The sequence below is a fragment of the Vulpes lagopus genome, chromosome 3 (genome assembly GCF_018345385.1).
Source record: "Vulpes lagopus strain Blue_001 chromosome 3, ASM1834538v1, whole genome shotgun sequence".
NCBI lineage: Eukaryota > Metazoa > Chordata > Mammalia > Carnivora > Canidae > Vulpes > Vulpes lagopus.
The window spans coordinates 64,660,660-64,686,800 of record NC_054826.1 but is presented as its reverse complement, the minus strand read 5'-3'; the positions used below and the strand labels follow the sequence as shown (position 1 = coordinate 64,686,800).

Below are 26,141 nucleotides of genomic sequence, written 5' to 3'. Positions count from 1 at the left end.
GGATAGTATGTGATGGGACTTGATTGTCCTGTTAGGTTGGCAGCTTGCCCTGACCTGAACTGAACCCAGCATGTAGAAGGGAAAAGCACTCTCGAAAGAGAGGTCCTGAGATTTCTTCATATCTTGCAGTTAGAAGAAAACAGTTCAGGGTCCATGTGTATTACCATCTCCCAATCTTTTCTATCTCTCTGTGGGTGTGTTTGTGAGCACATGTGTACACATCCCCAGTCTGAAAATACTGATAGAAAGGGGAGTGTGCAGGATTCCTGGTTGTGAGTTTCTCAAACTTAACATGGAGTAACTGTTTGCTTTTGGATTAATGTGTTGTTTTGGAAAAGAAAAGATGAGAGAGGCTAATAGAAGAGCTGCGACATTGAACTTTGTTTCCTGGCAGTGAGGGGAAGAGGGCTTCTAAGAAGAACTCCAAGGATATCTGGATATCTGAAAGCTGTGGCAAAAGAGGACAGGACTTGGGTAATGAAAATGGCAGATAAATAAAAGGAACTTTGGTACAGGGCCTGCCTGGCTGGACAACATTTATGTGGCAATGAGTGTCAAGGTGCTAAGAATAAAAAGAGCGCACCCAGTTCAAGAAACAGAAGAGCAAAAACAGGTAAAATATTAAATGTATTTGTCATTAGTGAGTCTGGCTCAAGGTCATTTCTGGTAACGAATAAAAAAGCAACTCATTCATTTCTCATTTTTGCCTATCACTCTCCTTTCTCTTCCTTTAATCCTCAATAAAGATAAACTTAAAGTTCTAAACACATGGGATGCCTGGGTGGCTCAGCAGTTGAGTGCCTGCCTTTGGTTCAGGGCATAGCCCTGGAGTCCCGGGATCAAGTCCCACATCAGGCTCCCTGTGTGGAGCCTGCTTCTTCCTCTGCCTGTGTCTCTGCCTCTCACTCTCTGTGTCTCTCATGAATAAATAAATAAATAAATCTTAAAAAAAAAAAAGTTCTAAACACAGAGTATCTCCTCTCAGGGGCTGTCTAGGGGCTTGATTCTTCTTTCTTCTGCTGACTTCAAAACCTTGTATGTACCTAAGATGAGATCACAAAGACTAATGCAAAGTGGACAACATATGGGGCTCACAGAAAGGTTAGCCTGTGAAACTTGTACTGAAGAAACATTTTTACTAAATGAGTCATCTAAACTAGACATGAGCACAGTCAGACTCAATATTTATTTAAGAAGAAAAAAAAGAGCCTAGGTGTGCCGGCTAATCTTGTGTTGGCTTACTTGTGGGTCTGTGATCACTGTTATCAGGCAGCTGTACTCCCATGCTTTGTAAAAGGTTGGACGCAGGTCCTGCCAGTCCAGCTTGGGAACTATAGGATTCCAGTATATTTGAAACCAGGTTCAGGTCTACATCCACTGGTGTCATAACAGATCCTCCTGCACCAGAATTTTCCTCATCCGAATTATTATTGGTAGTCTGGGATAGAGATTCCTTATTTAGAGAGAGAAAACAAAATCATGGGATAACAGGCCGTTAGGGTAGATGGTAGTTACAATAAAAACTAAGCAACGATGTAAAACTAAATTCTAAATTAAACAGGAAATTTCTTATCCTTAATGATAGAATAATAAAAATGAAGTCCAAAAACTTCACAATTTAACACACATATTAGAATTTGGTTCCAAAGATTATAACACACTTCTTTCTAGGAAAAGCTTTTGTAAATTGGATTTTTTCCCTATTTTGAAATAGCCCAAGGGAGATAACCAGGGTTAAGGAGACATATTTATAGCTTGCCTAAGAGTTTAAGAGATCTGCAAAAAGGAACGCTTAAAAAAAAAAAAAATCTATTTTTTTAGATTAAAAAAAACCTAGATTTCTTTTTTTCCCCCAATGAAAAAACTTAAAGTAAAAACCTGAGGCTCTGTGGAGTCCAACCACAAAGATTCCAAACTGTTACTTGAGCCTCTGGTTTCACAGGTTAGGGAAAGGATTTGAAAGATTGTACCTTGATTTATAGACCTGAGTATCTTGTCTATTCAAAGTGCAGTCCATGAATCAGTAGCATGTGTGTTGCTTGGGAGCTTGTTAGACACGTAAGATCTCAGGCTTCAGCCCAGATCTACTTAACTACAGTCTACATTTTATTTTCTATATTTTACTTTACTTCTCTTTTACTTAGATCTTTAAATGGCTCATATGCATACTAATATTTTAGAAACACTGCTTTAGAGAAGTTTAACATGGTTTCTTGGTTTCTGTTAGGTTTGGGCAATATTGGAAATGACTTTAGTTTAAATGTGGTTTAGATGATCAAAGCAAGATGAAGAATGTTGAGATAAGGGCCACATTATGTATTTTTCTGTTGTCTCATTTAGTTCTATATGAATTCTATGACAAGAATTACTAGTTCATGGATATAGTCAGTGGATGGCTGAGCTGGATTTCAAGCCCTAATCCCTCAAATTTGAGAGTCCACTCTATTTCATGTGTCTATTAGGTCCAGGTTAGACACTGCTGGTATAAAAACTAGGATAAAAAAAATTAGTGGAAGCTGAATTCTTTATTTGGAATTGAGAAAACACAAAACACACTATTAAGACTTGAAAATTATTTGGATATTTAAGATCCTTTCTGTTTTTAAAAACTCTGTGTAAGCTGTTGGCAGTAGAGAGCAACTACAAACTAGTCTGACCACATCGTATGACTTTTTCTTTTAAATCCTAATGGATAACATAGAAGAAGTAATATAATTAAACTATATTTAGGAGAACAAGATTTATAATCCTTTATCTTATTAGTTAGGGAAATATTAGCAATCTTACATTCTTATTTATTTCAAATTAAAAAAAATCAAAATCATCACCAAAAAAGGATCACAAATAAAAAAAAAAAAAGGAAAGAAAAGGAAAACTAAGATAAAATATAATTTCAGCTCTCCTTCATAACAGTAAGATATTTAGACAGAGGGAGAGGTTAAACACACACATACCATTTGCTTCTGAGTGGTGAAACTTTTGCCAATGCTGGTATATGCCAATTCCCGGTCCATCTGGGCCATGTATGACTTGAGATTATTAAGAGTACCTTTTACAGATGCTTCTTCCCCAGCCTCCTCTGTTTTAAGATCCAAGTCATCATCACTATCTAAACATTCAAAGTCTTCCTCATCCAGATCATCGGAGTCTGATTCATGAGGACTTGGCCCTACACAGACCCCAACACAGAAAGAGCCATATAGTAATTTTTTGAGTGATTATACCTCTCCAAAGAGTTAATTAAATATTACCTGCAGAAAAGGACCAATAAACAGAGGTAAATTACTTCATAAAAATCCCTTCTGGAAAATGGTACTGCAGGCAGATATTTCCAGAAAGTATACAGGTTGAGCTGAAAAATTTAGCTTTTTTTTTTTTTTTTTAATTTTTTAAATTTATTTATGATAGTCACAGAGCGAGAGAGAGAGAGAGAGGCAGAGACATAGGCAGAGGGAGAAGCAGGCTCCATGCACCGGGAGCCCGATGTGGGTTTCGATCCTGGGTCTCCAGGATCGCGCCCTGGGCCAAAGGCAGGCGCCAAACCGCTGCGCCACCCAGGGATCCCGAATTTAGCTTTTTTTAAATTATGAATTTGGTCACAAAAATTTTTTACTTAAAAAAATTAAAAGCTACAAAATACATGAATTATTTTGATATAAATTTCAACCCATACAGAGTTATTACTATCTCACCTCTAATTCTCTTCCCAGAGTTAAGCATCCCTGGGTACCCAGGCCTTTATGCAGTTTTGTACGTATGTATAAAAACATAATTTAAAAAAATAATTATTTTTTTTACATATTTATACATATTGAACAATGGTTTGCTTTTCTACTTATTTATGTCTTAGAAGTCCTTCTTTGTGAAAACATACAGATGGGCCTCATTTTTTCTTAAGATCGCACAATATTTAATAATATGGATGTAATATAAATTATTTAACCATTTCCTTTTCCATGGACATTTAGGATATTCCCATTTTTTGCTACTACAATGATGTAATCACCATCTTAGCACATATGTGTCTTTTTCATAGAGAAAATTCCTGGAAGTGATTTCTATGTCAAAGGTTATAAACTCTCTAGAGTACCAAAATGCCCTGTAAAAAAAAAATCCTACACTTCCACACTCATGGTTTGACAGTGCTCATTTCTTCAACTCTTGAGAAAACTCAGTATTGTGAATATTTTAAACCTTTGCCAATATAATAGGCAAAAAAATAAGTTATTTTGCATTGTGTATTTACTTATTAGAAACAGTTAACTATTTTCCAATATTTATTTGTCTATATTTCTTCTTCAAGGCATTGCTTATTTATATTCTTTGTTTTTGTTTTAAATTGGGCTATTTAGGGATGCCTGGGTGGCTCAGTGGTTGAGCATTTGCCTTTGGCTCAGAGTGTAATCCCAGAGTCCTGGGATCGGGTCCCACATCGGGTTCCCCTTCGGGGGGGTCTTGCTTCTCCCTCTGTCTGCATCTCTGCCTCTCTCTGTGTCTCTCATGAAATAAATACATAAAATCTTAAAAAAAAAATTGGGCTATTTGTCTTTTTATTATTAGTGTTAAGTACAGTAAGTTTAAAAGAGAAAAAACAGTATAACATGGGACCCAAGGTAAAACCATATCTAGCCACAGCATTCACTCACTCAACAAATATTCAATGAGCAGCTAGTATGTTAGGCACTGAGCTAAGCATCCTCTGCAAAATCATTCAACTGGGCAGAAGTTTATGACTGAAAGCAATTCAAAATCATGAGGCAAAAGCAAATACTCTGACCTCAAGAGATCCAATGCTCCAGTTCTCTAGCAACAGCTTTGCTATTTACCATTTCAAAATGAAAATAAACATCACAATGTAACTTACCTAAAATTTTGTCAAAATAATTAAGAAAAGAATCTGCATCAAAAGTGACTGGAGCCTCAGAAGGTTCTCTGTAAGATTAAAGGAAAAAAATCATTTATCTTGAATACAACTCTCTGGCATTTTTTTTTTTTAAAGGCAGTGCCATTCTTAGGAACACTACCATAGATATGATCTCAAAATAATTGGAGCAAGAAAAACTGTAGTTTAAATGGTCTTGCAAAGCAAAAGAAATGGGAAAGACTGATAAATAAAAGTAAAAATTTCACTTTGTTTATGCATATTTAACTTATGTTGATTCAGGGACCTACCCACCCTGTACTTCCCACAAGACACACACACACACACACACACACACACACACACACACACACACACACCAGCAGGCGAAATCACATATCTGAGTTAATTTTAAGAAAGTCTATTTGTTTAAGAACCAAACTTTTAAAAGTAAGAACATACTTTCTCTTATCTCTGCTTTCTTTTTTCTTTTTTTAAAAGCTGGCTCCACACTGAGTGTGGAGGCTTGAACTCACAACCCTGAGATCAAGACCTGAGCTGAGATAGAGTTGGACACTTGGGCAGCCCGGGTGGCTCAGTGGTTTAGCGCTGCCTTTAGCCCAGGGCGTGATCCTGGAGACCTGGGATCAACTCCCACGTCGGGCTCCCTACATGGAGCCTGCTTCTCCCTCTGCCTGTGTCTCTGCCTCTCTCTCTCTGTGTGTCTCTCATGAATAAATAAATAAAATCTTTATTAAAAAAAAAAAAAAAAGAGTTGGACACTTAACTGATTGAGCCACCCAGGCGTCTCCCTACTCAATCTCTTTTCTTAAAGAGAGAATACAGAATATAAATTTTAATCTTCTCATGAGGCTCAAGAGCATCAACACGAATAAAGATATATTTGCTGTTTAAGTGACAATTCCATCTACCTTACTTTTCTATTACTTGCCAAATGTAACTTCCCATTTCTTCTGTTATTATTTCTTCTCTGATGAGCTCTTTAATCTCCCTCTTTTGAATATGAAGCTTCCAATCTGCTTGTGGGGTGGGAGATTGGAAGTGTTGATTTGCTGAGAGCTAGATGTTAAGAGTCCGTAAGATTCTGAGTAAAAGTTTAAAGAGTAAAATGTACGATTTCCTTGCACAGCTCTGGGATGGAAGCTTTTAGATCTGTTGAGTAGTCTGACTTACTTTAAGAATTGCAAAGAATCAGGCTATTAGAAATACAACTCCAGATAACTCATCATGGTATTAGGCACCAAAAGAAGAAACACAGCAGTACAAATCATTTACTGAAAAGAAAAATAAAAGGGTGGAAATGGCAATGACTAGATGACTTCAACACCTGCATTCTAGCTACTTAGATATTTATATTCTAACACAAATTACCGAGGCAGCTCTGCTCCTTTGTGGGTTGAGACTTTGGATATGAAAGCTTTCATACTTTCTGAGACTTGATTTAAGTCATAGTTCTGTTCTTCCTTCTTGGAAATAGGCTCTGCTTCTTTTTTGCCAGCAACTTCCTGCAGTAGTTGGTCCAGTTGATCTGGTGAGAGATCTAACCACTGGTCATCTGAAAAAGAAGAAAACATGATGCCGCCATACCAAACTCGCATATCAAGTATTCTCAGTGAAATGCCCTGTGAGACTTAGTGGAATATTTTCATTTTCCCTAATCCTAACTCTATCCTGGTCCATCACTTACCATCTTCTGGGGGAAGATTAGCTTCTTCCTTCTTAAGCTCTTCTATATCAAATGGCATGGTCTGTAATAAGGTTAAGATTTCTTCACCTGGGCTCATAGCAAGAGAGCTATAAAAAAAAAAAAAAAAAAGACATAGGGATTTTTTCATAAGACAGAGCTGAATAATAGTCACAAAAAATAGTATTTTAAGGCTGGGAGGAATTATCTAATCTAATTTGTTTTTAAACAATTGTTTTAGGTTACAGACCTCTTTTTCTCAAATAAAATTTTAACAGGAACTCTAAAATATAAAAAGAGCTCAAAGAAAACCGCTTTGTACAGCAAAGGAAATCATCAAACTGAAAAGGTAACCTACTGAATGGGAGAAAATGTTTGCAAAATCATACATCTGATGAAGGGTTAATATCCAAAATATATAAAGAACTCACACAACTCAATAGTAAAAAACAATCTGATTTAAAAATGGGCAGAGGACCTGAATAAATATTTTTCCAAAGATGTACAAATGGTCAACAGGTACATAAAAAGGCACTCACATCACTAATTATCAGGAAATACAGATCAAAATCACAATGAGATACGACCTCACTTCACACCAGTCAGAATGGCTATTACCAAAAAGATAAGCGAGTTGGTAAGGATGTGGAGAAAAGGGAATCCTCATGCACTGTTGGTGGGAATGTAAATTGGTGCAACCGCTATGAAAAACAGTATGAAGGTTTCTTAAAAAATTAAAAATAGAATTACCATACGATCCAGCAATTCTGCTTTTGGGTATATATTAAAGGAAATGAAAAAGGAATATTGAAGAGATACCTGCAATTCCCTTTACTGCAGCATTACTCACAACAGCTAAGATAATGGAAACCACCTAGTGAGTGTTTACCAATTGTTGACTGGATAAAGGAGATATCCTTTATCCAGTGCTATATTATCTAGAGAAATATATTATCTAGAGAAATATGTATGTGAAAGAAGGAAATACTGTTATTTGTGAAATGGATTGAACTTGAGGGCATTATGCTAATGGAATAAACCAAATAGAGAATGATAAATACTACATGGTATCACACATATGTGGAATCTCAAAAATAAAATAAAGGTCATAGAGACAGTAGAAAAGTAGTTGCCAGGGACTAAGGAGTGAGGAAAATAAGGAGAGGTTGGTAAAAAGGTACAAAGTTTCTAAATACCTCTAAGGATCTAATTTAAAGCATGGTGACTATAGTTGATAACACTGTATCATATAATTGAAATCTGCTCAGAGAGTAGAACTTAAATGTTCTCATTGCCCACCATAAAGATAAATATGAGAGGTGATGGAACTGCCAATTAACTAGATCCCTCCATGTGTACATATATCAAGTCACCATGATGTACACATTAAATATTTTATGATTTTGTTCCTCAATTATATCTCAATAAAGCTGAAAAAGAAAAACTGCTGAGACTGAAATGGAGTATGGAGGTTCAGAGATGTATCCACTGGTTACATGTATCCATGTAACCTTTGGTTCTGCAGCAGGCCATATGGAACACCAGTCATAGAGTTGGACCAAATGCTGTGAAGAGTCACAGGAGAAAGTAATTAATCATATTAACTACAGAAAAGTTTTAAAAAAATGATAAAGACCATGGAAGTAGTTGAGTTAGGCCTTAAAGAATGGGGTGGGGGCTGCCTGGGTGACTCTGTCAGTTAAGCAACCAACTCTTTTTTTTTTTTTTTTATGATTTTATTTATTTATTCACGAGAGACACACACAGAGAGGCAGAGTCACAGGCAGAGGGAGAAGCAGGCTCCATGCCGAGAGCCCGATGCGGAACTCGATCCCGGGACTCCAGGATCACACCCTCGGCCAAAGGCAGGTGCTAAACCACTGAGCCACCTAGGCGTCCCAAGTGTCCAAACTCTTGATTTCTTTTTTTATTTATTTTATTTATGATAGTCACACAAAGAGAGAGAGAGAGAGAGGCAGAGACATAGGCAGAGGGAGAAGCAGGCTCCATGCACTGGGAGCCCGACGTGGGATTCGATCCTGGGTCTCCAGGATCGTGCCCTGGGCCAAAGGCGGGCGCCAAACCGCTGCGCCACCCAGGGATCCCCAAACTCTTGATTTCAACTCAGGTTATGATCTGTGTCATGAGATTGAACCCTGCACTCAGCGGGGAGTCAGCTTGAGATTCTCTCTCCCTCTCCCTCTCCCTCTACCCCTCCCCCTGCTCACACACGCTCTCCCTTTCTCTTTAAGTAAATAAATCTTAAAAAAAAAAAAAAAAAAAAAGAGAACGGGGAAGATTTTGACAAATAAGACAGGGTAGAAGAACTTCAGGCAAAGGGGGAAATGAGCATCTGTATAAAAGCAAAGAAGTACAGAGTGTGTTCACAAAGCAAATGGTGTTCAGTTTGGCATAAGTATGGAGGATGAGCTGAACAGATGGACTGGGATGAGAGCACAGTGAGCCTGAAATGGCTAAGTTTGGACTCAATGAAATAAGCCGTGGGTGATCACTGATGGCTTCTTTTTTATTTTAAATTTTTGTTTTAAGAGATTTAAATAATATAGACAAGTCCAAAAGACACAGAAAAAAAAAAAGATTATATAACAAATGATCATATCCCCACTACCTAGAATTATATTGTTATACTTACTTCTAGTCTAAAGGTATGACTGATTACCCTTATATATTTAGCATAAAAAATTAAACAAATGATATATATGACTATAGTTACAGCTAATATTTTTCCTTTGATAACCAACACTATCAGTTCTAATCCATTTCATTACTGCCCAGAGGTGACTGCTCTTGCAAATATCCTTCTGGTCTGGTCCATTGAGTGCACACACATGTATTTATGTTGTGTTTGCTGTTTGTTCTCTTTCTCTGGAATTTTATTCCTTCAGATACCTGTATGCCTCATTCCCTCACTTCATTTATATCCCTTCTCAAACAGAATCTCAGACATCCTAGTGGCACCTGGGTGGCTCAGTTGGGTAAGGGACGGACTCTTGGTCTTAGCTCAGGTCATGATCTCAGCGTCGTGCAGCTGAGCCTCACATCAGGCTCCACACTCAGCACAGAGTCTGCTTATGGATTCTCTCTCTTCCTCTCCCCCTCTTTCCTTTTGTGCTCTCTAAATCAATCAATCAATCAATCAATCAACCAATCAGTCTTTAGAATAGCAGCCTGTTCATCCCTCTCCTCATATACTGTTTTCACTTCAAAGCACTTATCACCATCTAACATCTATTGTCTTTCTCCTACACTAGCATATAAGCTTCATAAGGCAGGGAGACTCCCGGTTCACCTGTTATATCCCCAGTGCCTGGAATTGGGGAGATACATACATAAGAGATACTCAACAAATATTTGTTGAATGAATGGATATATACGTATCCATAAATAACATATGGCATTTTGTGTACTAAACATTTTTATATGTATAACATCCATACTCTACATATTTACAACTTGCTTTTTTCACTCAACATCATGTTTTCAAAATCTATTTATTTAGATCAGTGGTTTTCAACTGGGGATAATTTTGCTCCCAGAGGACATCTGGCAATGTCTGGTGATATTTTTGGTTGTCACAATTGGAGGTGGCGTGGAGTGCTACTGGCATTTACTGGGTAGAAGTGAGGGATGTTGCTAAATATCCTATAATGCACAGAACAGTTCTCCACAACAAAAAATTATCTGGTCCAAAATGTCAACAGTGCCAAGGTTGAGAAATCCTGGATTAGAATTACGTACATTTAGCTAATCTCTGGTTAACTAATGGATAGTAGTCCATCATACAAATACATTGCAATTCATTTATCTACTATTGATGGATACTTACATTATTCAATTTTTCATTGTTACAATCTAATAATTTTTAGGAAAGGGATTAAAGATGATTGAAGATATATTTCAGGCATATTCTCCTGGCTCTAATGGTTGCTTTGGAAGAGAAGAGTCATTAGAGGTTAGGAAACAAGTGTAGGTATTGCCATAATTCAAGAAGTAAGAAAAAAAAAAGAAAAAGAAGTAATTAGAGTAAGTGGGTGGTAAAAAAAAAAAAAATTCAAGATACAACATGATAATAAAAAGGATCAAGGGACTGGATACAAGGAGAGCCAGGGAGTCTAGGTGACAAGAAGTGGGAAACAGTCTATGATATTAATCCAGGTACTTAAAAAACAACAACAACAACACTGGGAATACGTTTTGGTGGGAGATGTGAGTTTGGTTTTAAACTGTTGAGAAGTTTTCCTTGTTTGAGGAATGGGAGTCTCTTTTGCAACACTATTTAAAATGCTGGCCATGTAAGTTACTTATAATTCTTTCTCCAGTAGTAAAAATCTGGTAAGTTATGATACATCAATTTGTTGAAATGTTGTGGAGCTCTTTAAAATTATGCTTATAAAGACCTTTTAATGTCATGGGGAAAAGTAAGATTATAATGAGTAAAAATTAGGGGCAGGACACAAATTTTTATATATAACTAGATGGATATGGGGGGGGGGGGGAATCCTGGAAGGCAGTAGATAAAAATGGTAATAGTGGTTGACTCTCTGGTATAAATTTTTTCCTTATTACATCTTTCTGTATTTGCTATAATGAATGAATGTGCTACTTTTATAACAACAAACGTCATTATTTTAAAAAAGCTACCCAGCCACCAATCTATCTTGTTTTGTGCAAGGAGCCCTAACTAATATATGAGTCTGTCTAATTTCTTAACATTTCTTTAACCCAGTTCTGTAAGGTAACTTCTCCATAGGCAGAGTGGCCCTTTCAGGCAGATGGGAATCATCTGGGGGAGATTCTTCTAACCATGAGGAGCCACCGATTTTACTCCCCTCTCTTTCCCATGTTTTCTGAAATGATAACCTAAGAATGAATTCTCTTTTTATCACCAATTACTGCCATAAAACTGATGGGAATGGGACAAAGGCATACACAGACACTCCTGAAAGAAAGGACTGCTGTAAAGTCATTATTATCTCATAGACAACTGAGGCTAGAGTTCTCTCAGCATCAACTTTGCTTCATCAGTCCTCAAAGAACATAAATAAGTGATGTCTGAGACATAAGCAAAATGACTGGAGGTCAAGACCAGTAAGTTTCACTTGGAAAAAAAAAAAAAGCCCAATAACAAAATGATAAACACACACAACTTGGGACCTTTTAAATGTAATATATACAAAACTATTCTTTCATGTTATTCAATAGCTTTGAGTATCTCATTCAATTTTGCTAACATCAATTGCATTTTTTTCAATATTCAAAATGTGACCTTTGATTCCTGAGCTTAGTAGGACTGAAACTTTCTACTAGAGCTCTATTTTTTTAAAGATTTTATTTATTTATTTATGATTTATTTATTTATTCATGAGAGACACACAGAGAGAGAGAGAGAGAGAGAGAGAGGCAGAGACACAGGCAGAGGGAGAAACAGGCTCCACGCAGGGAGCACAACGTGGGACTCGATCCCGGGTCTCCAGGATCAGGCCCTGGGCTGAATACAGTGCTAAACTGCTGAGCCACCTGGGCTGCCCTAGAGCTCTATTTTTCCCTTGGTGCTGCACTGTCAGGGGGAATAATGTGGACCTTATCCATTGTGATCTTCTTCTTTTAGGGTCCTATTTCCTTCAATTTTTGCCTTATTTTGTTGTTTTATTATCTTCAAATAATTGTTCCTTATATTCTGTCCAGAGTTTATAATTACAATTAGCAAGGGGGTTAGTCAGATATGTGACTCCATCATTATAAGAATTCCACTTTGGGACACCTGGGTGGCTCATCAGTTGAACATCTACTTTCTGCCCAGAGTCCAGAGAACAAGGCCCACATCAGGCTCCCCGCAGGCAGCCTGCTTCTCCCTCTGCCTATGTCTCTGCCTCTCTCTCTCTCTGTGTGCCTCTCATGAATAAATAAATAAAAATCTTTAAAAAAAAAAAAAAAAGAATTCCACTTAATTAAATTTTAAAGGGGTGGCATTTCCTCCCAACCTTATACTCATTTCTTTCTTTTCCCAGAAAATGTATGGCAGGTCAGAATGAAATGTGATTTGAAAGCTGAATGTCTGCTTTATCCTATATTTCAGACCTACCTAAAAGTAGCTAGACACAGCCAAGGGCTCCTATAGGAAATTATACATATGTTCAATATCAGACAGCCTAAGTTCAAATCCTGTATCTGTCACTTATTAGCTGTTTGACCTTTGGCAAACTACTTAATCTCTCTTGGCTTAGTTTCTCTAGCGTAAATAGAGAACGATAATAATTATACTTACTTTATAGGATTGTAAGAGTTAACAGATTAAAGTAGCCTACATAAAAATAAATAAATAAATAAATAAATAAATAAATAAATAAATAAAGTAGCCTGCACTTTGTAAGTACCAGTAAATGTTAGCCATTAGATGATGATGATGACAGTAATAACAGGTGCCAAATCCAGTGACTTTTTTTTTTTTTTTTTTTTAGATTTTATTTATTCATGAGACACAGAGAAAGAGGCAATGACACAGGCAAAGAGAGAGTAGCAGGCTTACAGGGAGCCCAATATGGGATGTGATCCCAGGACCCCAGGATCATGCCCTGAGCCAAAGGCAGACATTCAACTGCTGAGCCACCCAGGTGTCCCTCCAGTGATCTTCTGTAGCAACACCTCCTCTCCCCCACTTCAGCCCTGATCCTTATCATTAACTCTTTAAATATGGCAACCACAACTTCTGCAACTATCTTAAGGGTGAGGAACACCTTAACTTCTGGCAGGTTACCACTCTGCTGCCATAGTTAGGTAGTGATAAACTCACCTTTCTGGCCGATTTACTGAGAGTTGGAAGTAGTTCTTTGCCATTTCTAGCCTTGCCTGGTACTGAGCAGAACCTTCTATCAGTCCCTTAAAAAAAGATAAAAAGAAAAAAGGCCTTTCAGAACATTATTTGCATGGTATCATTAAAATAATCTGCTCACCAGCAATTTTCAGGGAGGCAAGTGTGATATTGTTCAAGAATCATGAGGCTTGAGTCCAATCCCCATTTTGTTATTAATGTACTTTTTTGGGGCAGTTTCTCCAAATAAGGGGACTAGGTTATATGCAGTAGTTCCTAATCCTTTCATATTAAGGACCTCTTTCCAATTTGGAAGATTTGCTATCATTTTCTAATATTTAATTAGTTATTAAGAAATAATTGATTAGTAATTAATTTATAAAACATAGTACAATTAGAACCAAAAAATAGCATAATCCTACTTTATTTTTTTTTAAGATTTATTTATTTATTCATGAGAGACACAGACTGAGAGAGAGAGGCAGAGACACAGGCAGAGGGAGAAGCAGGCTCCCCGCAGGAGTCTGATGTGGGACTCGATCCCAGGATCACGACCTGAGCCGAAGGCAGGCGCCCAACCACCGAGTCACCCAGGCATCCCAACAGAATCCTACTTTACCATTTCTGCTTTTCACATGTATGTTTCTTTTGGCATTCACACTTAAGATTTTCTATTCTTTCATAAATAAACTATAATATCATAAGCACTTTTCCATATTGCTAGTCTTTATATCTTCAAATTAAAAAAAAATTTAATTCCAGCATAGTTAACAGTGTTGTATTAGTTTCAGGCGTACAATACAGTGATTCAACAATTCTATACATTACTCTGTGCTCATCACCAGAAGTGTATTCTTAATCCCCTTCATCTATTTCCTCATCCCCCTACCTTCCCTCTGGTAATTATCAGTTTATTCTCTGTAGCTAAGAGTCCATCTTTTGTCTCTTTTTGCTTTTGTTCATTTGGTTAGTTTGTTGAATTCCATGAGTAAAATCATATGGTATTTGACTTTCTCTTACTTATTTCACTTAGCATTATACCCTCTAGATCCATCCATGTTGTTGTAAATGGCAAGATTTCATTACTTTTTATGGCTGAGTAATGCTTATATATATATATATATATATATATATATATATATTTATCTCACATCTTCCATTTATTGATAGGACACTGGGTTGCTCCCCTTGGCTATAAATCATCTTGGTTATAAATAATGCTGCAATAAACACACTGCATGTATCCCTTTGAATTACTATTTTCATTTTCTTTGGGTAAATACCTAGTAGAATTATTGGATCATATAATAATTCTATTTTTAATTCTTTGGGAAACCTCCATATTGTTTTCCACAGTGGCTGTACCAGTTTGCATTCCCACCAATAGTGCACGAGGGTTCCTTTCTCTCCACAAACTCATCGACACTTGTTTCTTGTGTTTGGATTTAAGCCATTCTGACAGATGTGAGGTGGTATCTCATTGTGACCTTTGATTTGCATTTCTCTGAAGATAAGTAATGTTGAGCATCTTTTCATGTAGCTTTTGGCGTTCTGTATGTCTTCTTTGGAGAAATGCCTGTTCTTATATCACCATATTCTTTTTTTAAAAAAAAGATTTTATATGTTTATTTGAGAGAATATGAGAGAGAGAGAGTGCAAGAGCATGAGCAGGGGGAGGGGCAGAGGGAGAAGCAAACTCTCTCCTGAGTAGGGAGCCTGATGCAGGGCTCAATCCCAGGACCCTGGGATCATGACCTGAGCCAAAGGCAGATGCTTAACTGACTGAGCCATCCAGGTGTCCCTTCACTACACTTTCAATAGCACTAAATATCATACAAATTCTTTTTCACATATGTGAAAAAGTCTTTATTATTGTGTTCATATGTATATCTTTACTACTTAAGAGGGAAAATTTTTTATTTTTTTATAGATTTATTTATTTATGATAGACATAGAGAGAGAGAGAGAGAGAGGCAGAGACACAGGAGGAGGGAGAAGCAGGCTCCATGCTAGGAGCCCGACGCGGGACTCAATCCCAGGAGCCCGACGCGGGACTCAATCCCAGGACTCCAGGATCCCGCCCTGGGCCAAAGGCAGGCGCTAAACCACTGAGCCACCCAGGGATCCCCAATTTTTTATTTAAAAAAAATTTTTTTAAAGATTTTATTTATTTGAGACAGAAGGGAAGCGTTTGAGCAGGGGGGCAGGGGCAGAAGGAGAAGCAGACTCCCTGCTGAGCAGGACCCTGGGATCATGACCTGAGCCAAAGATATATGCCTATTTGAATGAGCCACCCAAGTGCCCATGAATTATTATTATTTTTTGAATTATTATTTTTTTTAAAGATTTTGTTTATTTATTTGAGAGAGAGCGTGGATGGGCAGAGATGCAGAGTAGCAGAGATAAGCAGATGCTCTACTGGGCAGGGAACCTGATGCGGGGCTTGATCCTAGGACCATAGGATCATGACCTGAGCCGAAGGCACTTAACCAACTGAGCCACCCAGGCACCTAGAGAGTGAATATTTTAAGAGAAATTTATTAGTTGTCTTTTTGAATTTTTTTAAGCCATGTCTTTGTTCATTTTTCTGTTTGGTATCTTCATGTTTGCCTATAATTTGCATAAGTTGTTCTTCTGATACAAATAATAACTTTCATCATTTGCATAAATGTTAATAACTTTTCTAAAATACTGGAAACAGTTCATGGTCACCCTGTCATTAACACCGAACTATAATAGTCCCTTTTAACTCAAGCCTTTATAACAATATTACACAGTAAATTTGAACCTTAGGACTCTAATTTACAGGCTTGATTTTCCCTGGATTGTACAATTTTATAAATGCATTGCAAGTCCTACCTTAAAGTAATCGTTCTTTTTCAGACTTTCAAGGAAGCCAGCCCAGAGTGGTGAGGTAGTCATGAAGGATTTCTTGGATTCAGAAAAATGTGGGCTACATTTGGAGCATAAGATCTCAAATCCGTGAGCCTAGATGGAATAGACAGAATTTTCATTATTAAGTTATTTTCTTTTCATTTAGCCACACTCAAGAACTGGTGACTGGATATATGGGCATACGGACATCTATAACACTTTGAATTTTATGAAAAAGTCAGGTGACTTTCAAGTTTTTGAATTTCTATAGATTACTAAAAATTATAAAGGGAAAGCAAATAATACAAAACAAAGATTCTTGTTCTCTTTAAAGAGATTTCTTTTTTTGCTGATTATAAAACCAGAAATTTAAACTTATTTCTTACTTGCTTAAAAAAAAAAAAGACTTATAAAAGCTTTCTGTCTAACAAATGATAAATGAATTCAGCATGGTCTCAGACAAAGGAAAGGGAAGGGAGGTTCGAATCTCTTCATTTTAAGAGTCCTTTGATTAAAAAATATAATGAATGCACATGTCAAAATAAGTCAGACAGGGAGCTTTCCTGATCACTCTAGAGAAAATTATTGTTACCAATTTTTTGTATATCCTTTCAGAACTAATATATGCACATAACCAGATGTGTGTGTACCGTCTGTATCAGTATATCCTACTCCATCACTGTGGTCATTTAGTGGCAACATACACACTGTTCCAAACCTTGCTCTTTCAGATATGATCATACAAATTTATCCATTTCACTGCAGAGGTAGACTAATTTACCTAACTATTCCCCTACTAATATGCATTTAGGTAGTTTCCAATCTTTTGCTACTATAAATAATTCTATAAGTATCCTCATACATCTTTGTACACATGTAAAATATCTATGGAGGATAAATATCTAGAAGTGAAAATGCTGACCAGAATGGTGTGTGCATTTTATATATTGATGGATATTGACAAATTGTTATGAGATCAAATCAACTTATAGTCTCATCAATGATGTTTTAGTATCTCTATGTATTTTTTCACCAATCCAATATATATTATCAAACATTTTGTTATTTGCTAGATGGTAGAAAATACTATTTTGTAGCTTTAAGTTGCATTACTTTTGTTATGAGCAAGGGCCAGCATTTTTCTTATGTTTAGATTAAAAATCACTTGTGTTTCCTTTTCTGTGGATTGTCTGTTCCTGATTTCTGAACACTTGTTATTAATTAATTAGTATTTTTTTCACATTGACTTGTAGGAACTCTCTCTCTCTATATATATATATTAGAGAAATTAGCTCTTACTATCTTTTGACTTACTTATGGGGTTTTTCTTTTCCACATAGAAAAGCTTAATTTTTTTTCTTGGCGGGGGGGGAGGAGCAGAGGGAGAGGGTGAAGGAAAGTGAGAATCTCTTTTAAAAATTTATTTATTTTAAAGATTTTATTTATTCATTCATGAGAGACAGAGAGAGAGAGAGGGAGGCAGAAACACAGGGAGAGGGAGAAGCAGGCTCCATGGAGGGAGCCCAGTGAAGGACTTGATCCCGTGATGCCTAGATCCCGGGACTCCAGGATCAGGCCCCAGGCCAAAGGCAGGTGCTAAACCGCTGAGCCACCCAGGGATCCCCTCTTTTTTTTTTTTTTTTAATTTAAATTCAATTTGCCAGCATATAGTATAACACCCAGTGTTCATCTCATCATGTGCCTTCCTTAATGCCCATCACCTAGTTACCCCATCCCCCTACCCACCTCCCCTTCTACAACCCTTTCTTTGTTTCCCAGAGTTAGGAATCTCTCATGGTTTATCTTCCTCTCTAATTTTTCGCTACTCAGTTTCCCCTCTTCCCTTATGTTCCCTTTCACTATTTCTTATATTCCATATATGAGTGAAACTATATGAAAATTGTCTTTCTCCGATTGACTTATTTCACTCAGCATAACACCTTCCAGTTCCATCCATGTCAATATAAATAGTAGGTATTCATTTGGAAAGAGAATCTTAAGCAGGTTACATGCCTAGCATGGAGCCAGACACAGGGTGTGATCTCAGAACCCTGAGATCATGACCTAAGCTGAAATTGAGTCAGATGCTTAACCGATTGAGCCACCCAAGTTGCCTCAGAAATGTTTAATTTTTAATAATCAAATTTATCAGTCTTTTTTTAACAGCTTCTGGTTTTAAGTCCTGTTTAGAAAGAACTTTCCTATTCAAATTATCAGAAATTCTCCTGTGTTTTCTTTCAGATTTTATGGTTTCAATGTTCTCTTTTAAATATCTGGTCTACCTGGAATTTATTTTGGTATAGATGTGAGAGAATCAACTTTAATTTTTTAGACGGCTTCACAGTTGTTCTATTATCATTTACTGAACCCATTTTTTCTTTTTGTTTGAGATGCCACAGTTTACTATATTCTCATGTAAGTTAGGTATATTTCTAGACTTGTTATGCTGTATCATTATTCTATTAAGAGCCCGTTTACCGAAAGGAAGAATATAAAATTTTATGGTACATTACCAACTTCATGCCCAATTCATGGGCTCGATAATGAGGATGAGATGGAGGAGGCATCTTGTATCCACTCCGCCGGTCTGGCACAAACCTTTGTTGTACCAACTGTGCATACAGACATTTAGTGAAAGTGACCTAGACATTGGGACACAAAATATATGAGTCTTCCTGAAAGTAAAAATTTGAGTATCATTTTACAGTTAATAATTTCATTTATGAGCTTTGTATTCATATGAAATGCAAAGAAGATCCAACCTATTCACCTGCCAACATATTTTTAGTAACAGCTTTATTGTGATATAATTCACATGCCATAAAATTGACCTCACTGTCAACTTTTTAGTTATCACTAATGAAATTCCTCTCATTAATTACATTATGTGGCAATTTGGGTAGGTAGAAGATAAAGGATATTTCTTAAGTCTCTGGAAGAAATGAAATGTTTTACTTTTTTTTTTTTTTTTTTAAAGATCTTATTTATTTACTCATGAGAGACAGAGAGAGAGGCAGAGACACAGGCAGAGGGAGAAGCAGGCTCCATGCAGGGAGCCCGACGTGGGACTTGATCCCGGGACTCCAGGATCACACCCTGGGTTGAAGGCAGGCGCTACACCACTGAGCCACCCAGGGATCCCCAAAATGTTTTACTCTTTTTAAATTTATTTATTTATTTATTTATTTATTATTTATTTATTTATTTATTATTTATTTATTTATTTATTTATTTATTTATTTATTTATTTATGATAGTCACAGAGAGAGAGAGAGAGAGACAGAGACAGAGGCAGAGGGAGAAGCAGGCTCCATGCACCGGGAGCCCGATGTGGGATTCGATCCCGGGTCTCCAGGATCGCGCCCTGGGCCAAAGGCAGGCGCCAAACCGCTGCGCCACCCAGGGATCCCTGTTTTACTCTTAAGAAGAAAATAAAATAGGAAAAATATGGTCAGAAAATATCTAGGAAACATTTAGATATAAAATAGGAAATGAAGTCTCTTGAAATCTTCCTCCATGGATGGGAAAAAAGAAAAAAGAAAAATAAAAGTATATTAACCTGCCCTGAGGAAACAAAATATTTCCAGTTTTCTCTAGTGTACAATTACAATCATGTTCAACTCTCTTTCCAGTGACACAACCTAAGTGATCAAGAAAGCTATCTTACCGATGTCATTATTCGTGTTTCAGGCAAGAAAGTCTTGAAAACACGGCAGGCTCGCAGGTCAATGGGGTCCCGTAGGTAAAACGCCTGGACTCCCGCAGCCACCAATCGGGGGTGCTGCTTTAACAACGCTACAATGCTGGCTGGAAGGAAGCAGTGTGCACGGTGAAGGGAGGCTTGAATTTTTTCTGGGTATCTGTATCAGATAAAATAATTATTTAATGATATGTATCTAGAATTCTTCTCCCATTTACTTCTCCTTATATCATCTTGGTTCATTAGAGTAAAATGTAGAATGACAAGGAAGGTGAAGATAAAGCTACCATATACACTAAAAACTGCACAAAAGAAAGGGAATGAGCAAAAGTAGGAAGAAATGGAAACTAAAGAAAAGAAATTAAAGTAGTTCAGCCGGGGCACTAGGGTGGCTCAGTCAGTTAAGTGTCTGCTTTCAGCGCAGGTCATGATCCCAGGATCCCATCCCACGATGGGCTCCCTGTCAGTAGGTGTATCCTTCTCCCTCTGCGCCTTCTTCCCCCACAACTCTCTGGCTCATGCTCTGTCTGAAATAAACAAAATCCTTAAAGAAAAACAAAGTAGTTCAATAAAGACAAAACAAAAATTCTACTATTCTTTGAAATAAGGATAAAATCAGAGTTTTTTTTCTTCTAAAACAATGTTACAAAGTATATTGAAAAAGTTAAAAGAGATTTTATATTGTTAAAACTTGATTAGTGCTAAACTTTAAATAGGTACTTAAATCTAAAAGGCTGAACTAATGTTATTAGGTGAAGACTATATCCTTTGAATAGAGCCTAAAGTGTTCCACATAGGTAAAAGAATCCCACACAGAGCCTCAGAACCACAGAGTACATTGCACTCCCTTATGTTTTCAGTCCTGTATGTCTTAAAATTTTTACCTATGGATATAGTACATAAGTAAAGCAGTGCAAAAATATTGGGAGTGGAATATTAACACCCATGAACGGGAATTAAAAGATGTATCTATTTCTTAATTTTAGAACATGTAAGTTTGTTAGTCACTTTCATGAAGGAAGAAGACAGAATGAAAATGAGCATTAAAGGTGAAAGAAATTCTACATGCAACCAAAGACTTGAGCTGCATTAAAGCAAAAGGCAAAAATAAATAAATAAATAAATAAATAAATAAATAAATAAATAAATAATAAAAAAAGAAAATAAAGCAAAAGGCTCCTTGACTAGCAATGAAAATATTTTACTTACCCTCTGATGCGTCTATTCACTGCAGCTCGTATAGATTCTGAAGCCAAAATTTCTTCTGGGTGTGTTGAGATTATATTCAATGCTTGTGGGACCGTTGGGGGTGTGGTGGGTAGCCAGGACATTGTGCCAGGTTTCCTTGGTGCAGGAATAAGGCACAATTCTCCACGCTGGAAAAACACCTGCAAAATGCACATTTTAATTTTCATTCTGGGCACTGACAAAATCTAGGTATGTGTGAAAAATGTTACAACATGATACTTACCCTATTGGCACTATTATCAGGATCCAACCATTTAGGGAGAAAGTCAGCAGCTTCTATTAACAAGAATTCACCATCATTGTCTTCAATCCTAATGCAAAAGAAATTCCAATTATGCGTTCAAAAAAGCACATATATGCTACTAATCAAGATACATTTATTCTAATATTTTTTTCTTTCATTTTAGTAAACATCTGAGTATATGCTATGTGTAGATTATTATAACAAAGCAAAATACTTAAAACTGAAATACTGAAATACTGAAATATGAAATACTGAAAGAGATTCTAAAATAAAGGGAGTTTGAGAGAGATGATAAGGAGAAAAAATAAGTACATAAATAAGTAACACCAGACAAAATATGAAACTATATAATAGGGTGTCAAAGGAAGAAAAAAATCACATAGAGGGATCCCTGGGTGGCGAAGCAGTTTAGCGCCTGCCTTTGGCCCAGGGCACGATCCTGGAGACCCGGGATTGAATCCCACGTCGGGCTCCCAGTGCATGGAGCCTGCTTCTCCCTCTGCCTATGTCTCTGCCTCTCTCTCTCTCTCTCTGTGTGACTATCATAAATAAATAAAAATTTTTAAAAAAATCACATAGAGCCAAGATTAGGAAAGCATTTATAGAAAAGTTACTTGGACCTTGAGAGATAATTTTGTTTTGCCTCATTTGTATCACTTTTTTAAAATTAAAAAATGTTTAAAGATTTTTTTAAGATATATTTATTTATTTGAGAGAGATGGAAAGAGAGAAAGCACGTGAGCAGGGGGAGGGGCAGAGAGATCATGACTTGAGCTGAAATCAAGAGCTGGATGCTTAACCAGTTGAGTGACCCAGGCACCCCTAAATTTAAGTTTTTGAATAGGTAAGATAGTCACATTGCCAAACTTTAAAAAAATACATAAAGTTACACACTGAAAAAGTTTCCTTCCTCCTTTTGTCCCTATATGCCCCATTCCTATCCTCAAACATTGTTATTTCTTGCTTATCCTTCTAGAGGTTGCTTATGCATAATCTAGCAAATAGGAATATAAATTCTTATTTTCTTCTCTTGTCACACAAAAGGTAGCGTATTTTATATACTGTTCTAGATCTTTTCAATTTTAATGGTGGAGACATAAGGAGAAAAGGAGAGATGTTCTTAGAAGAGGGATTAGCATAAGCATAATCACAGAAATAGCTATTTGAGGTGGATATTTGGAGAATGACAATTAGTAAAGACTAAGACTAGAACAGAACAGTTCTGGGGTACCTGGGCTGAGCACCTGACTCTTGGTTTTGGCTCAGGTCATGATCTGAGGGTCGGGAGATTGAGCCCTGCGTCAGACTCCAGGCTCAGCATGGAGTCTACTTGAGATTCTCAATATCTCTCCCTCTGCCCCTCCTGCTTGTGTGTGCTCTCGCTCTCTCTCTCTCCCTTTCAAATAAATAAATCTTTAAAAAAAAGGCAGTTATATCATTTTCTGAAGAGCTTTAAATGTTAACAGAGTCATTGAGAATGAGCTTAGTTTTATATAGAAAAGGAATGAAAGATTTCAAGGCAGTGTAGAAAAGGGTTAGAGCACTACCTTAGGAAGATTAATCTGGCAAAGATAGAAGTTCTTTCTTTTTCTCATTAAAAAAAGAAACTGACAAGACAGTAGATGCCTATTATTTAAAAAGCTTTAGAGGCCTGGTTTGTAGGTATAGGTCATGATTATATAAAGATCAGAATCCATACACATAAGGCATTGCCCTCGCCCTATTATCCTTGTAAAAAGAAGGAATGACTATCTTTGTGTTTGTGTACTTAAAATTTTATCATTAAGAAATTATTGCTAATTATTTTGAGGTGTAGTAATAGTAATGTTTAAAACAAGAGTTATCTTTTATATTTATATCTTAAAGTATTTAAAGATCAAATGGCATACTATTGGTAATTTGCTTTAAAATAATCTTGCTATGTAATGGAGTAGGGGAAAGGTATAGATAAAGTAGGAATGTTCATGAGTTGATAATTGTTGAAGCTAGGTGATGAGTACATGTGGGTTCATTCTTTTTATTTTCATGTTTGAAATTTTGATAGAAGTTTTCAAAGTTGTTTTTCTTTTTGTTCTGCTGGGGAAGAGGTTGGGTGTACAGATCAGAATTTGGAGGCTGACAGGAAAACTAGGATAACGTGGCAAATGGGTGAACTGCCCTCTGCTGACACAACTTGGTAATTATAGAGAACTATCAGTTCCCATTTTGAATAGATTTAGAATGCAGTTTTACCTACTTTGCTTTTAATATAACTGTTCTGATTTTTCTTTAAAATTCTCCATATGTGATTTCTCAAAAAAAAAAATATACAGCTAAGGTATAATAGAGGAAGATAGAGTAATCTGTCAAATGTATACATGTACCTGCAAATGGAATTTTTTTCTAAGATTTTTTTTTTTAAAGATTCTTATTTATTTATTCATGAGAGACACAGAGAGAGAGAGAGGCAGAGACATAGGCAGAGACAGAAGCAGGATCCATGCAGGGAGCCCGATGTGGGATTTGATCCCAGGACTCCAGGATCATGCCCTGGGCCGAAGGCAGGGGCTTACCCACTGAGCCACCCAGATGTCCCCTAAGATTTTTTTAAACACCCTTTGGTATTGTTTGGATTTTATTTACTATCTGTATTTGATCTTCCATAATGAGTATTTTTTTTTCCATAATGAGTATTAAAAAAAAACTAAAATAGGCAGCTTTTGTTTAAAAATTGAGGATATTAAACTCGCCAATGTACTTATATTTTTCCTCAAGAAAAGGAAGTGACAAGAGAAAAGAAAACATAAAGTCACTTTCAAAATCTAAGTCTCAAATTTGTACAGTCTCTACCAGACTACTGAAAAATATTTGCTAAATGGATAAAAATGTAGTCAGTCTCAAAAGAGAATTCCTTTAGATAATTAAAATAGCTAATACCTTGCTACTAACTCTGGAAATTCCTTTGTAATTTGCTTTACTATATAAACAATAAACCATTCATCCTCAATGTTATCCCCAAACTTTGTCACACCAAACATATGAGCAGGAACATTTCCTAAAAACAAGAGAAAAGCAATCATATAATCAAATCAATTTGTTAGTGCACATAAAAATACACGTAATCATTCAAATAAACATTCATTGACTGACCATGCTGTAGGTACTATATGGGGAGTTGGGGTTACAAAGCTGAACAGGACATAAGAAGCCTACTTCTTATGGATCTAGACAATAGGAGACGGACCACCACACCATCTCAAAACAAGACAATAAACAGATGTATGCACTGAGGGGATTGTGAGCATATAGAATGTGATATCTGAACTATGTTCATTTGGACGAATGACTAGAAGTAGGCTTTCCAGAAAGAGAGAATAGTATGTGCAAAGGCATATAAGCATGATAGACAATACAGTGTTCTGGGAATATCAGGAAGCTAGAGTTAGATGGAGCAGAAATCTTTTAAAGAAGTGCATTATTCAAAATCTGTAGAACTTTATACACTCTTAAACAACCCTATGGGTCAATGAAGAAATCATAAGGGAAATTAGAAAATACCTTGAGAAAATGAAAACAAACATGAGACATACTAAAAGCAGTGCTAAGAGGAAGTTTATAGTTATAAAGATCTCAGATCAATAACGTAACTTTACACCATAAGGAACTAGAACAAGAAAAAGCTAACCCAAAGCTAGCAGAAGGAGGGAAATAATGAAGATTAGAACAGAAATTAATGAAACAGGGAATAGAAAAACAACAGAAAAAAATAAAGTGATTTGGTTTGTTGAAAGATCACTAAATTGACAAAATCTCCTTTAGTAAGAAAAAAAAAAGGAGATGGAAGTAACTAAAATCAGAAATGAAAATCAGATATTGCAATCTATACTACAGAAATAAAAAGGACTATAAGAGAACACTATCAACAATTGTGTACCAAACAACTGGATAACTTAGAAGAAATAAGTACATTCTTAGAAACACTAAACCTATTAAGACTGGAACATGAAGAAATAGAGAATCTGAATAGACTGGTTACTAGTAAGGACATTGAATCAGTAACCAAAAACTTCCCAACAAAGAAAAAGTCACTAGAAAATTTTGCCAACGTTTAAAGAAGAATTAACATCAATCCTCCTAAAACTTTTATAAACAACTGAAGAGGAGGGAACAGTCCCAAGTCCATTTTGTGAGGCCAGTATTATCCTCATCCTAAGGCCAAAGACAATACATGAACACTATGACCAATATCCCTGGAATACCGATGCAGAAATCCTCAACAAAATACTAGCAAACTGAATTCAACACATTAAAAGATTGTACACCACGACTAAGTTGAGTTTATTCCTGGAATGCAATGTGATGTATATGAAAATCAATCAATATAACCTACCACATTAACAGACTAAAGATCAAACAAGCACACTGGGGAGTGTCTCTAGAGCTGCTATGGAAAAAAAAAAAAAAGTAGGAAGAATAGCCTAGCTAACTCTTCTCCCCAACTCACATCTCTCAAATTTCTTTACTTAGAGAAGCTCCAATTAGAGTGTCTATTTTCATCTACTTTATATATTAAACTTCAATTTATCCAGAAGCAATGGGTATCTGGTGAAGGATGTTAGGCAGAAGAGTGACATGATCAAATTTGTGTTTTTACAAAGGTAACTGGCAACAGTGTGAAGAATTGGAGACACTGGAACCAGA

General features: G+C 36.4%; 1 protein-coding gene across 2 annotated transcripts in view; it reads right to left on the bottom strand.

Moving 5' to 3' along the window:
- The window catches only part of ECD (ecdysoneless cell cycle regulator), a 30,782-nt gene that overhangs the window by 1,525 nt on the left and 3,116 nt on the right, over window positions 1-26,141 (bottom strand). Inside the window, exons 3-14 of one of the 2 annotated variants that reach the window (XM_041749092.1) lie at window positions 24,378-24,495; window positions 21,441-21,528; window positions 21,179-21,357; window positions 19,937-20,129; window positions 18,783-18,911; window positions 16,255-16,383; window positions 13,378-13,463; window positions 6,570-6,676; window positions 6,254-6,437; window positions 4,865-4,932; window positions 2,955-3,169; window positions 1,243-1,453 (exon numbers count right to left, since the gene is read on the bottom strand). In XM_041749092.1, coding sequence (XP_041605026.1) covers window positions 1,243-1,453; window positions 2,955-3,169; window positions 4,865-4,932; window positions 6,254-6,437; window positions 6,570-6,676; window positions 13,378-13,463; window positions 16,255-16,383; window positions 18,783-18,911; window positions 19,937-20,129; window positions 21,179-21,357; window positions 21,441-21,528; window positions 24,378-24,495 — 1,707 coding nt within the window. Of the gene's footprint in view, window positions 1-1,167; window positions 1,454-2,954; window positions 3,170-4,864; window positions 4,933-6,253; window positions 6,438-6,569; window positions 6,677-13,377; window positions 13,464-16,254; window positions 16,384-18,782; window positions 18,912-19,936; window positions 20,130-21,178; window positions 21,358-21,440; window positions 21,529-24,377; window positions 24,496-26,141 lie in introns of those variants that run through there. The other variant, XM_041749093.1, reaches the window with a different exon arrangement.